General features: G+C 46.0%; 1 protein-coding gene across 3 annotated transcripts in view; it reads left to right on the top strand.

The window, feature by feature from the left end:
• Window positions 1-1224: 1224 nt before the first annotated feature.
• zer1 (zyg-11 related, cell cycle regulator) overlaps window positions 1225-12444 on the top strand; it is an 11637-nt gene continuing 417 nt past the window's right edge. Inside the window, exons 1-17 of one of the 3 annotated variants that reach the window (XR_004615567.1) lie at window positions 1256-1613; window positions 2263-2499; window positions 2599-2749; window positions 3161-3615; window positions 4096-4269; window positions 4355-4469; window positions 4962-5108; window positions 5192-5365; window positions 5744-5959; window positions 6271-6312; window positions 6437-6556; window positions 6650-6765; window positions 6990-7178; window positions 7834-7931; window positions 8121-8223; window positions 8542-11171; window positions 11227-12444. The exon at window positions 11227-12444 is cut by the window's right edge and continues 417 nt beyond it. Coding sequence is in view for 1 of the 3 variants with exons in the window: in XM_034601518.1 (XP_034457409.1) it covers window positions 2333-2499; window positions 2599-2749; window positions 3161-3615; window positions 4096-4269; window positions 4355-4469; window positions 4962-5108; window positions 5192-5365; window positions 5744-5959; window positions 6271-6312; window positions 6437-6556; window positions 6650-6765; window positions 6990-7178; window positions 7834-7931; window positions 8121-8223; window positions 8542-8629 (2355 nt within the window). In the remaining 2 variants the exon portion in view is untranslated. Of the gene's footprint in view, window positions 1614-2262; window positions 2500-2598; window positions 2750-3160; window positions 3616-4095; window positions 4270-4354; window positions 4470-4961; window positions 5109-5191; window positions 5366-5743; window positions 5960-6270; window positions 6313-6436; window positions 6557-6649; window positions 6766-6989; window positions 7179-7833; window positions 7932-8120; window positions 8224-8541; window positions 11172-11226 lie in introns of those variants that run through there. The other 2 variants (XR_004615566.1, XM_034601518.1) reach the window with 2 other exon arrangements.

Below are 12444 nucleotides of genomic sequence, written 5' to 3'. Positions count from 1 at the left end.
AGGAGGAGGGGGGGTAGAAGTGTGAGGAGGAGGAGGAGGAGAAGGAGGAGGGGGGTAGAAGTGTGAGGAGGAGGAGGAGAAGGAGGAGGGGGGTAGAAATGTGAGGAGGAGGAGGAGGAGAAGGAGGAGGGGGGGAGTAGAAGTGTGAGGAGGAGGAGAGGAGAAGGAGGAGGGGAGTAGAAGTGTGAGGAGGAGGATGTGGAGGGGGTAGAAGTGTGAGGAGGAGGAGAAGGAGGAGGGGGGCAGAAGTGTGAGGAAGAGGAGGAGAAGGAGGAGGGGGGTAGTAGAAGTGTGAGGAGGAGGAGGAGGGGGGAGTAGAAATGTGAGGAGGAGGAGGAGAAGGAGGAGGGGGTAGAAGTGTGAGGAGGAGGAGGAGGAGGAGGGGGGGAGTAGAAGTGTGAGGAGGAGGAGAGGAGAAGGAGGAGGGGAGTAGAAGTGTGAGGAGGAGGAGAAGGAGGAGGGGGGTAGAAGTGTGAGGAGGAGGATAAGGAGGAGGGGGAGGAAGAGGAAGAGGAGAAGAAGGGGGGGTAGAAGTGTGAGGAGGAGGAGAAGGAGAAAGAGGGGGAGGTAGAAGTGAGAGGAGGAGGATGAGGAGGGGGGTAGAAGTGTGAGGAGGAGGAGGGGGGAAGTAGAAATGTGAGGAGGAGGAGGAGGAGGAGGGGGGGAGTAGAAGTGTGAGGAGGAGGAGAAGGAGAAGTAGGAGGGGGGTAGAAATGTGAGGTAGAGGAGGAGAAGGAGGAGGGGGGTTTGAGTGTGAGGAGGAGGAGGAGAAGGAGGAGGGGATTTGAGTGTGAGGAGGAGGAGGAGAAGGAGGAGGGGGGTAGAAGTGTGAGGAGGAGAAGGAGAAGGAGGAGGGGGGTAGAAGTGTGAGGAGGAGGAGGAGAAGGAGGAGGGGGTTTGAGTGTGAGGAGGAGAAGGAGGAGGGGGTTGAAGTGTGAGGAAGAGGGGGTTTGAGTGTGAGGAGGAGGAGGAGGAGGAGGGGGTTGAAGTGTGAGGAAGAGGAGGAGGGGGTTTGAGTGTGAGGAGGAGGAGGAGAAGGAGGAGGGGATTTGAGTGTGAGGAGGAGGAGGAGAAGGAGGAGGGGGGTAGAAGTGTGAGGAGGAGAAGGAGAAGGAGGAGGGGGGTAGAAGTGTGAGGAGGAGGAGGAGAAGGAGGAGGGGGTTTGAGTGTGAGGAGGAGAAGGAGGAGGGGGTTGAAGTGTGAGGAGGAGGAGGAGGAGGGGGTTTGAGTGTGAGGAGGAGGGGGTTGAAGTGTGAGGAGGAGGAGGAGGAGGAGGAGGAGTCTGTTTGTTGACATCGGATGGAAGCGACCATCAGAGTGAAGACAGCGGATAAAAGCTCCTTTTCTCCCGGTCATCCAGCCCCTCCGCCCCGGGGAAGCTGAGGTAGACCCGGCAGCGGAGCCGAGCTCACACACCGGTGACCGCTGGTTGTAGCCGTTAGCACAGCTCGGAGCTAGCGCTAGCCCCACTAGCTAGTCCAGCTAGCAGCATAGCAGGGAAAGTCATCGTTAGCCAGCAGCTAATTGAAGTGAACTGTGCGGACACCGCTTCGGCGGATGAAGCTTTAAATAGAACAACACGCGCTGTTGTGTGTTTGACTCGTCCCGAGCAGGTGCGTGTTTCCCGTGCGCGTGTCAGCAGATTCCATCATTCAGTGTAAATGTTCCAGTGTTGTTAGCTAGCTGCGCTGCTAACTTAGTAACAGTCTCCCCAGGATACAGTGCTATGTGTGGTTAGCTAACAAACTCGACCACAACACAGCGCGAAGCTGCGTGATTAGCCTGTTCGGCGTGAGACTCAGCGGTGTGTGTGTGAATCTCGTGTTATTGTTGTGTTATTATTGTGTTGTTGACGTCAGAACAACTTCTGTCAAAGTAGGAAGCAGGAGTTGCTAACCGGGGACATGACAGCTAACCTGGCTAAATATGCAAAGGGCTGGTGGTTAAACTGGAAATACGGACTGGTTTGTGATGACACTAACGGCAACATGGTCATTTCATTAAAAGTAAAGTAAAGCAGACCATGCATTCATTATTCATTATAGAAGTGAATGTGTTTGATGCTGCACTTGATTTGTGTCGTTCCTCATTTCAGCCTGTTTACCTTTTCTTTGTCACGTGACCAGAAGAGGATGTATCATCTCAACATACCTTTACCTGCTAAATTACTGTGGTGACAAATGAATCATCCATTAGCTTATTTTGGTTTTCATAATTCACATTATTTAAAAAAGAAATCTCTCCTGACCCTTGACCTTTCAGTGCTCGCCTCCTGAGGTGACCTGCACTGGCCTGTGTGTGATCTGAGCTGGAGAAGAAGGGGGGGGGCAACATGGCAGCCAAAGCAGGAGACAACCCTGAGAGCCTCATGACTCTGGCGACCGTGTTCTGCCTGAGGAACCTCAGGAAGACCATGTGCTACCAGGGCTTCAGAAACAAGCTCTGCCTGCGCTCAGACATCTTCCTGCCCAGCGAGATCTGCGACAAGCTGGTCAACACGTACGTAACCGTCAGCTAAATGTTTGTGTCCTTTCCACTCCGGTGTAATGACTTGGTTCCAGTGTTGTCGATTCTCAGTCTTGTTTTTGTGATGAACAGATACATGGAGCTGGTTCACACAGACAGTAACTTTGAACCAGAGGAGAGCTTCTTCCAGCTCTTCTCAGACCCTCGGAGCACCAGACTGACCAGGGTACAGCTGAGAGAAGACTTTGTACGTGACAGAGATCTGGAGGCCATTAGAAAACAGGTGGGAGATCAGTTACACTAATGTTTTTGAAGAAGGCACACCAAAATTGAATGAGTCCTTTCCTGACCCAAACCACATTCTTCCACCAAGTTTCTTTGGAATCCGTCCAGTTTGTGCAACATACAACAACAAAAAACGTCATAAAAAACATAACCTGGTCGGCGGAGGTGATGAAGTAAATGTTCTGAGGTCAGCAGCGTGTAGGGCTGAATGACAAAGTGTTTCACTTGTGTCCTAATCAGGCAGTTGATGAGAGCTGGGATGGAAAAAATAATCAATATTATATTTATTCATCCAGATTTTTACTTCAAACATTTCAAATCTGAAACAGTTGTACGTCCTCACAGACAGATATTGTAGTATTGGAACACATCATTGATCAGAATTAATTTTCTTTGTGTGTTTGGTCAGGACCTGATTGAGCTCCACCTCACCTACTGCAACAGTCTGTCGTCCCGCAGCCTGAAGACACTGACCTGCTTCCGCGAGACTTTGCTGTCTCTCTGTCTTTTTGGCTGCAGCCACATCTTCTACAGGAAGGGCGGCGCCCCACTCGCCTGCAACGAAGACTCTGAGGACGAGGAGGAGGAGAGCCCAGCTTCTAGGCAGGCGTTAGAGACGGACTTTAACTTCCAGGGGTTCAACCGTCTCCGATTGCTCAACCTGGGCGGCCTGCCTGACGAGATGGATGCTGAGACGCTGCTCAAACCCCTGAAGTCTCTCACCTCAATAGATCTGTCTAATGTACAGTTGCTGGGAACGGCATTTCTCACCCAGTGGAAAGACAGATTGGCCTCGCTTGTCCTCTACAACGTGGATCTGTCGGAGGAGTTGGTCAGCACAGTGGTGGAGCTTGTTAATCTCAGGTAAGATATGTTTAGTCAGGTTTAGTTTCTTTGTAACTTCGAGTCGTTCATCCACGTTACCCAAACCCATTTGTTGACTGGTCAAGGAGGTGTTGGTGGCATCTTTCAGGATTCTAAAGCTGGGTTGCATGTTGAACCATGAAAGTCATTAACAGTTATTAAGGAGAACCTCCCACACACCAGAGTGTTGTCACACGGGTTTGATAATGTAGTGGCAATCATTGCCAAATTTTCAAAACATATATATCAGCCAAATGTATTGGTATCAGGAATTTTTTACATTCCCTAATATCAGTTTCAACATCAACCTTTAAAAATCAGTCGGGCTCTAGTCTTGAGACAGTGGCTCCTTCCATCGCTGAGACAGTTTTTATAACTTGAAAAAAATTCCTTTGAATCTATGTTAATGTTCAAATTAATTTTCTTTACATGAACACAAATCAAAGGAATAACGTGATGAAAACACACTGTGTCTTACAGGCATTTCGACATCTCGCGGGAGAGCCGGCGGACCTCTAAGTTCAAGATGACGCGGAAGATTTTGACAGCGTTCGTCCAGCGTCTGGTCAATCTGGTGTCACTGGACATCTCAGGTCACATTATGCAGGACAACTGCACAGTTCCACACTTTGAAGAAGCCATGGGGCGACCGAGGTGGGTCAGCAGCTGCAGAGCAGACATTAGGTAAAAGTCTGATTCAGAGGAACTTGTTAATAAACCAAACCGTTCTCTCTTACAGCATCGAGCCGTGCAAGAGCAGCATCTATCCTTTCCAGGAGCTGAAGAGGCCGCTGCAGTTTCTGGGCCTTTACGACACTACCCTCTGTAACGTCACACACATCCCTGCTTATAAGGTACCGACAGCGTGAAGAGACGGAAATGTTCTTTTTAGGCATCACAACTAAAACATGAACTGAAACAAGTCTCCTGTTGGACTTGTGGACTCGACAGCCTGGGGATGATTCATGTGAGGTGGCTGTCATCTGATCCAGATGTTTCCAGTCATTCATACTGACACTGTTTCATTATCATTCAGAAACATGACATTTAATGTCAATGTCACATGTACATTCTGACACTTAGCAACTGGTGCACAGGGACCTGCTCTGTCCAGTTCATTGGGTCAATCTGCAGGTGAATGTGAAGGTGGTGGCGAGAAGTCCTCGACACCAGAGAGCGGTCGTCATTAGTGAGTCCGCCACAGGGAGGCGAGATGCACATTGAGCGCTATCGGCTGCTGCACATGACTAATCAATATTCATGCCAGTTTTCTATCACAGGTCTTGTGTCTTATGAAGAGGTTTAGTGTTTGTGGGTTAAATGTGTGCGTCGCTTGTGTTTTCCAGGTGACTGGATCAAAGAATGAAGACCAGGTCCTGAATGCGATCGAAACTTACACCGAGTTTCGTCCTGAACTCGCCCACAGAGCCATCAATCAGCTGTTTGACATCGCCAGGATACAACACTGTAGTCAGCTGCTCCGCGCGTTGCAAGTATGATGAGTATAAGTCGGGTTGTACGTTAAAGGAGCTTGGAACACTTTCTCACTCCTCTCTCACAAACGTTCTTGTTTCAGCTCGTCATCGCAGCGTTGAAATGCCATAAATATGATAAGAGCATCCAGGTGACGGGCAGCGCCGCTCTGTTCTACCTGACCAACACAGAGTACCGCAGCGACCAGAGTGTGCGGTTACGCAGAGAGGTCATTCAAGTGGTACTGAATGGAATGGAGCAGTATCAGGAGGTCACTGTGAGTGTCCTCGAGCATCATCAGGATCTCTGACGAAACAAATACATTAAGAGCTATACTGCAGCCAGCCACAAGGGGCGTCCCAGATGTCGTCTGTTTTTATTTACAGTCTGTAACTAAAGTAGAGTTACTGAAATACATTTACTGGATTTCCATTTGATGCAGGTTTATATTTCTACTCAGAGTGAAATATGACACCTTTTTACTCCACTACATTTATCGTAGTAACTTCTCAAATTACAATTGTTCATACACTTCCTGTACAGTGAAGACCATGCATCTCCACAGGTAGTGACTTTGAATGATTGTGATAAACTGAACTTGGGTTTCAGTTTAAATCCCTGCTCTGTCTCCTCACCTCTCAATGCTCCTCACCAGGTCCAGAGGAACTGCTGCTTGACTCTGTGCAACTTCAGCATTCCTGAGGAGCTGGAGTTCCAGTACAGTCGGGTCAACCAGCTGCTGCTGAAGATCCTGGAGCCGGCCCGGCAGGACGAGTCCATCCAGAGAATCGCTGTGCACCTCTGCAATGCTTTGGTCTGTCAGGTGGACAACCATCACAAGGAGGCTGTGGGGAAGATGGGCTTTGTTAAGGTAACACATCCAGAATTATATACAGAGTCAATTTCCAACAAGTATGTTCCTTTCTCTTATTGTGCAGCTTCGCCATGCATTGTGTTGGTCATTCAAATCAACGAGGACAAGTGAGAACAGCATGTAGGAACCAGTCTGAGAATCTCCTGCTGTGTTCTTCATTTGTAAAACACAAACTCTGGAGAAAGTCTGGACCCAACTGAGGTCATCCCGGGAGTTCATGTCTGAAAACGGCTTAAAACCGATGCACAGTTTGTTGTTAACCTGACAGTCAACTCTCAGCTGCTGATTATGGTTTTTCTCATTTTCAGACCATGTTAAATTTAATTCAGAAGAAGCTGCAAGACAGGATGGTGAGTCTGAGTTTTACTCCTGAGAACTTTAACTGTAACATGATGTGTAAATGCAGACGAGCCTCGACTTTAGTTTCAGACGTTTCAAGCTGAATGTGAGGACGTTGTGTGTGTTTCTGCTCAGTGTGACCAGGTGATGGAGTTTTCCTGGAGCGCTCTGTGGAACATCACAGATGAGACACCTGACAACTGTCAAATGTTCCTCAACTGTCGGGGGATGAGTCTCTTTCTGGAGTGTCTTCAGGTGAGTCCACAGTCTCAGCCGCTCTCGGTTCAGATTAACATTGTACGCTGGGTGATAAGATGCGTCCCCTCTTGTTTCATGATCTTAATCCAGGAGTTTCCAGACAAGCAGGAGCTTCACCGCAACATGCTGGGGCTCTTGGGAAATGTCGCTGAGGTCAAAGCCTTGAGGCCTCAGCTCCTCACCCCACAGTTCATCACCGTTTTCAGGTAAGAAAAGAGTCGAACCAGTGGAGAGTAAAATAATTCTTGACTGATTCTGGCCAACGATGACGATATCTCACTAGCGACATATATTTGAGGCTTGAACATCAGATGTCTTTGAAACAACTGCTGTTCAACATGTGTTGATATCAGTATAATTGTATTATTTTAGACGTCATTATTTCATACGGACGAATCATAACCTCTCTGACTGTTTGCTGCGTTGACAGTAACCTTCTGGACAGTAAGGCCGACGGGATCGAGGTGTCGTATAATGCCTGTGGCGTGCTCTCACACATCATGTTTGACGGGCCGGAGGTTTGGTCGATGGAGGAACCCCTGAGAGACACGGTGATGGACAAGATGTGGGACGCCATCCAGAGCTGGGACGTCACCTCACGCCGCAACATCAACTACAGGTTCTGTTCAGCACAAGAGACGTTCTTTCAGAAATCCATTTCTCATCTTGAGCCCACGCTTGTTAACAGATGAGACTAAAAGGTTCTAGTTAGAAAAGTGTTTGTGACACGTTAAAAACATTTAGTAACAAGATGTAAACTTTTACATGTGCAAACAGCAGCATCAACAATAGAACGTAATCACACACCTTCAGAATAAAACAGACAATTCAATTAATTAACAAGGTACAATGAAATTATACAAGATAAATAAAAAAAACATTAACATTAAACAATAGCTAATGATAATAATATCTAATTATTAGTTATTGGTCATTAACTGACCTGATGGGACAGGGATGTCTTTACCAACATTTCATGACAAACTAGTGTTTGATTCCAGGCAACAAGTCGGTGGATCATTGAAATCAACCAATGATCCTCGAGAACTGGACCGAAATGTTGAGCTGCTAGCTCTCCGCTAGCCGGCAAAAAGATTATTACTGGCCACAAATGCAGCAGTGATACTTACATTAAAAAGTAACATGCAGTACATTAGAGTTCTGTGCGACGCCACAAAATAAAACTCAAAAACTTAACAAGAGAATATTTGGTCTCTGAACTGAGCATCTTTTTCTCAGTAAACACTATTAAAGTTGTTGCCGCTCTGTCTCAGGTCGTTCGAGCCGATCCTGCGGCTGCTGCCTCAGGGCATCGCTCCGGTCAGCCAGCACTGGGCCACGTGGGCTCTCTTCAACCTGGTGTCAGTTTACCGTGAGTATCTGCTGCTCTGTGAAGTCTCAAACCAGACGCCATGTTGCTTTTATATATCGTCACAGGTGGAGACAGCTCATATTAGTTAACACTTGAATGAATCATTCTCGGACATTACATTTTCTCATTTATTAATGCCTGGTTGTGAATCTCACTGTCTTTCTCTTCCCATTTACTTTCGACCTGCAGCGGGCAAGTATTGTCCTCTGCTGATTAAAGAAGGAGGAATCATTCTTCTGGAGAACGTTCTGGAACTGGACAGCTCACATCCAGAGACCAAGGACATGGCCAGGTAAGAGACACAGAGCTCCTCTCTGTACGCTTCATCCTCATCCCTGTGGCTCAGAGAGAGATTCTGTTTGTCATGATGAATGAAACTAATTCTGCAGCTGATGATTAAGGCTACATCCACTCTACTGTGACTCCTCCCACACCACTCCGTATCAATAATCATCTCTGTCTTCACTAACACACCTGAAAACACACGTCACTGGTCATGTGGTGTAAACAGGAAGCAGACAGTCTTCCCTACAAACAAATGCTGTTCTCAAATAGTAGTGTGGATGGTACCTGACCTTGAACTAACTCATGGCGTGTTTTCATTTTGTAGGAAAGTGATGGAGCAGTGTGAAACCTTCAAGGAGGACCCCATGGAAACAAACCACGGACAGGAGGTAAACTACGGACAAAGAGGTTGACGCCACAGGAGCAATCAATGAAAGCGACCTAAGGCCCTGCCGACCGCCATCCTCACGAGGGTCGATCGTGTGCATTATTCTTACTCTTATCATTCTTATTATTTTCTAGAGCAGAACTGTCTCTGAGCTGTCGCAGCAGTTTGGACAGAACCTTAATATTTGACACGTAGGACAGCAGACGTGGTGCATGGTGTTTTGTTGTGAGGGTGCTTACCTGCTGCACATGAGCATCTCTTTTGGGTCTGTGGGGGTGGGTGACTCTGTTTCCTGCGTGTGCGTGTGCGTGTGCGTGTGCGTGTCACAGACTTAGCGACGGAACACAACAGTTGGAGTGATGCTTGATTCTCAGTGGAAGGAAACGAACTCCCTCCTCAGCTCACTGCCTTTAATTGTAACTTTGAACGAAAGGCTGAAGTCCTCGCCGTTACACCTCCCAGTTCTCATGCTTGTCCGCTGAGTTGCGGACACATGTACAGTGAATATTAGCCATTATGTGTGTAGACTGCAGAGAAGCGTCACACTGATGTTTGATGTGACGGGAGACTTTCCCGACCTCGTGGCACAACGATGGACTTCTTTGTTAAATATGTAAATATTCTGTTTGTCTCATCCTTTTACTGTGCGTATGTTTTATAATATAACTGTAAACACTCATGACTTTTCTCTATATTTAAATCTCTAGGTTTGACTGATGTGTGGTCAGTGATCAGAAACTATTAACATTCAGGTGTTGTGTAGAAAACCTGGACCCTCTTTGTTCTTTAAAGGATCATTTAGATTCAAGCTACATCCACAAGACTACGTTTTTATTTTGAAACCCATCACTGTCCGAACGACTACAGAGTTTTTCAGCTTCTAAATCAGAGACTTGTGTAAACGCTGCTGGTTCTTTTATTTGGTTTGAGTTTCAGTCTGAACAGAAACTGAGACTTTAGTAAACGATGACACGTTCTCTTCCTGATTGGTTCTCATCAGTCACATGACTCGACTACCAGCGGTGAACACAAAGCTAACACTTCCTGTCAGTTACACTTCCTGTCAGTTACAGTTCCACCTCGTCGTCCCTGCTCTGACTCTTCACCTTCACTGCTCCTCCTTCAGAGGAGTTTCTGTTCCTAAGCAACCAGCTGCAGAGGAGACAATCTACTTCCTGTTTACACCACATGACCTGTGGACGTGAACGGTCACGTGACACGTGTGTTCAGGATGTTAGTTTGAGGTATTAATGATACGGAGCTAAAGATGGAGCTGGTGTGAACAGAGGTTGTTTAAGTTTTAAAATGAAAACGTTTGTAGTGTGGATGTAGCCTCTGTTCAACTTTAATGTCTGAATTATCTGGCATGGTCACCTGGTTCCGATCAGTCGTCTCACTGGAGACAGTTTTGAGCTTCGTCTAATAGCACCCACAGAAAATACTCTATACGGCTGAAAGTATGAGGACACTTCCACAGTTTGATTTAAAAGAACAATACTGACCTGCCCAGACTCCAACGTGATGTTATTTACATCCAACTCCTTCAGGATCATGACACTGACTGTGATGGTTCAACATCTGATGGAAACCCTGAACCCGGACGAGTGGAGGCTGTTAAAGCAGCGCTAACATCAACATCTTCTCAACCGATTTACTGTCACAGTCGTAAAATGTTGAACTCTGGGTCACTGCAGCAGAGCTATCATTTAATTTTTAATTTTATTCAACAATCTTCTATCCTGTCATTACCTGCAACTACATTACCCACAATTCAATTCGGCCCCAGACGGTTCATTCAGGGATTAAGGTGCGTCATGCTAGCAGCGGCCGATGTATCGTGTTCTTTCAAGCTTTGTTTCGGTGTCCACATACTTAAGGCAATATAGTGTCTGAGGTCGTTTAACCATTCAGACGACATCTTGAATCTTAAAGCAGCGCCAATTATTCTGCCCCTCCTTAACTCAACAGTGCCTCCGGTGGTCAAGTTCCATGCCAGATAATGACAGAAACGAAGTTGAGGGAAACGATCATTTAACGACGTCTGATGACCCCTCGTGTTTCCTGGTTGGTCAACATGCTGCTACGTTACTGCTTCACTTCGATCAGACACTTTTCTCTTGAAAGCTGATAGGAGAAAAATAAAGTGGTGCGTTCACATCTATGTTTAAATATTTGAAACTGGAAAGATGTGTTCAAGAAGTCTCAGAAATAAAGCGTCATCCTCACAGGAATCTGAACTGAACACTATCGCAGCTCTCACCTTGAAGTTCTCACTTAACTCGACTCCATGTTTTTCTTAAACCAAAATCAGAGTCTGAGTTTATTTACTCCATTTGTGACCTTACAGGCACCTGTAGCTTCGACTCTCAGTGGAACGTTAAAGTAGACGTGGTTTTTTTGTGTTTCTTTCCTCTAGTGTGTTATAAAGATTTTTGGTGAATGTAAAAGTTCTGCAAAGTTTAAAAGCCCAAAGTCTGTGGTAAAGCGAGTTCCTCTCCTGCACAGGAAGCTGTGACGCTCCTGAAACACCTCATTAGTACCGACCGATACTTCCTCATCATTGTGATGTCACAATGCCCCACATTTGCATAATTCCCACCGAGCGTCTAGCCTGTGGTAGAGGGAGCTCCTGCTCCTGAAGCTCCTCGTCAGTCGTCTGGACGATAGTTCAAAACAACTGACACTGTTTTCCCTACAAAGTCAGGTAAAGGTAAAAGAGTGGAGCAGCTGACCAATCAGAGCAGACTTTATCAGGAGGAGGGTCTTAAAGAGACAGGAGCTAAAGCCAAGTGTCCGAGGAAAGTGATGTTTTTTGATCATTAGAGTATGAAAACATTTTACAGTCATAACACTAATTCAAATCATCAACCTGAAGATGAACAGAATATTTCTCCTTTAATTATATCAACAGAATAGGAATCTATCGGGCAGGTTCTGGTCTCATTTATCTTTTGCGATGGTTTAATGGGTAAAGGAAAATTGAATCTGTTTATTGTACTGAATTTTTCTTGTGTTGGCTTGGGCAACAATTGACTATTTCCATTATTCATCCATTTTATATTTATATTTTACAAATAATTGTAAGCTGTGAACAGTTCATAAGTTTTAGGTCAGAGCTGTTTCTTCATTTCAGTTTGACTCCGCTCGCCCTCGGCTCGCTGGTGGCGAGCCGGAGCAGGAAGTGAAGGAACACACATGCAATGTTATTTTCTCCTGCAGCTGGTTTAGTTGAAACAGGTCTGACATATTAAACAATGGTTTCTAATAACATCACACTGGCTCCACAGTGTGTCGCTCAGTGACTTTAAATAAAGATGGACGACGCATTGCCACTTCCTCCCCACTGTACAAAAATTCAGCCAACGATCATCAAATATCGAATCAAAACCAAAGTGATCAGAAACACTGGAACAAACATCAGTGAGATAAGAACGACCTGAAATGACAGAAACATCTTCACAAACATTTATTTAAGGTCTACTTTGATTCTTTAGTTTGGTCCATGTCCCATCTGCCAACATGGAGGTTTATAATTTATAGTGCAGTCAGCCACCAGGGGGATTGAGATGGTTTGGCTTCACTTTTCGAGTCGTCCATCTTTATTTACGCTCAGCTCCAGCCTATTTACAGTTTGTCGATGCTGAACTGATTTTTTATTTTACTTTTCAGATCGCTCACATTTAGTTTTATTCACTGAGCTGATTTCCTTGTTCTCACGTACAGTTTATTGGAATCTGATCGGTACAGTCGTGTTTGTATTTCTATTTTCACTAACGTTCTCGTCGACATAAGCTTGATCAGAGACTTGCTAAATGTTTCTGTCAGGAATTCAATTGAGGT

The sequence above is a fragment of the Hippoglossus hippoglossus genome, chromosome 12 (genome assembly GCF_009819705.1).
Source record: "Hippoglossus hippoglossus isolate fHipHip1 chromosome 12, fHipHip1.pri, whole genome shotgun sequence".
Taxonomy (NCBI): domain Eukaryota; kingdom Metazoa; phylum Chordata; class Actinopteri; order Pleuronectiformes; family Pleuronectidae; genus Hippoglossus; species Hippoglossus hippoglossus.
Note: the sequence above shows the minus strand (reverse complement) of the source record. Positions and strands in the feature narration are given on the sequence as shown.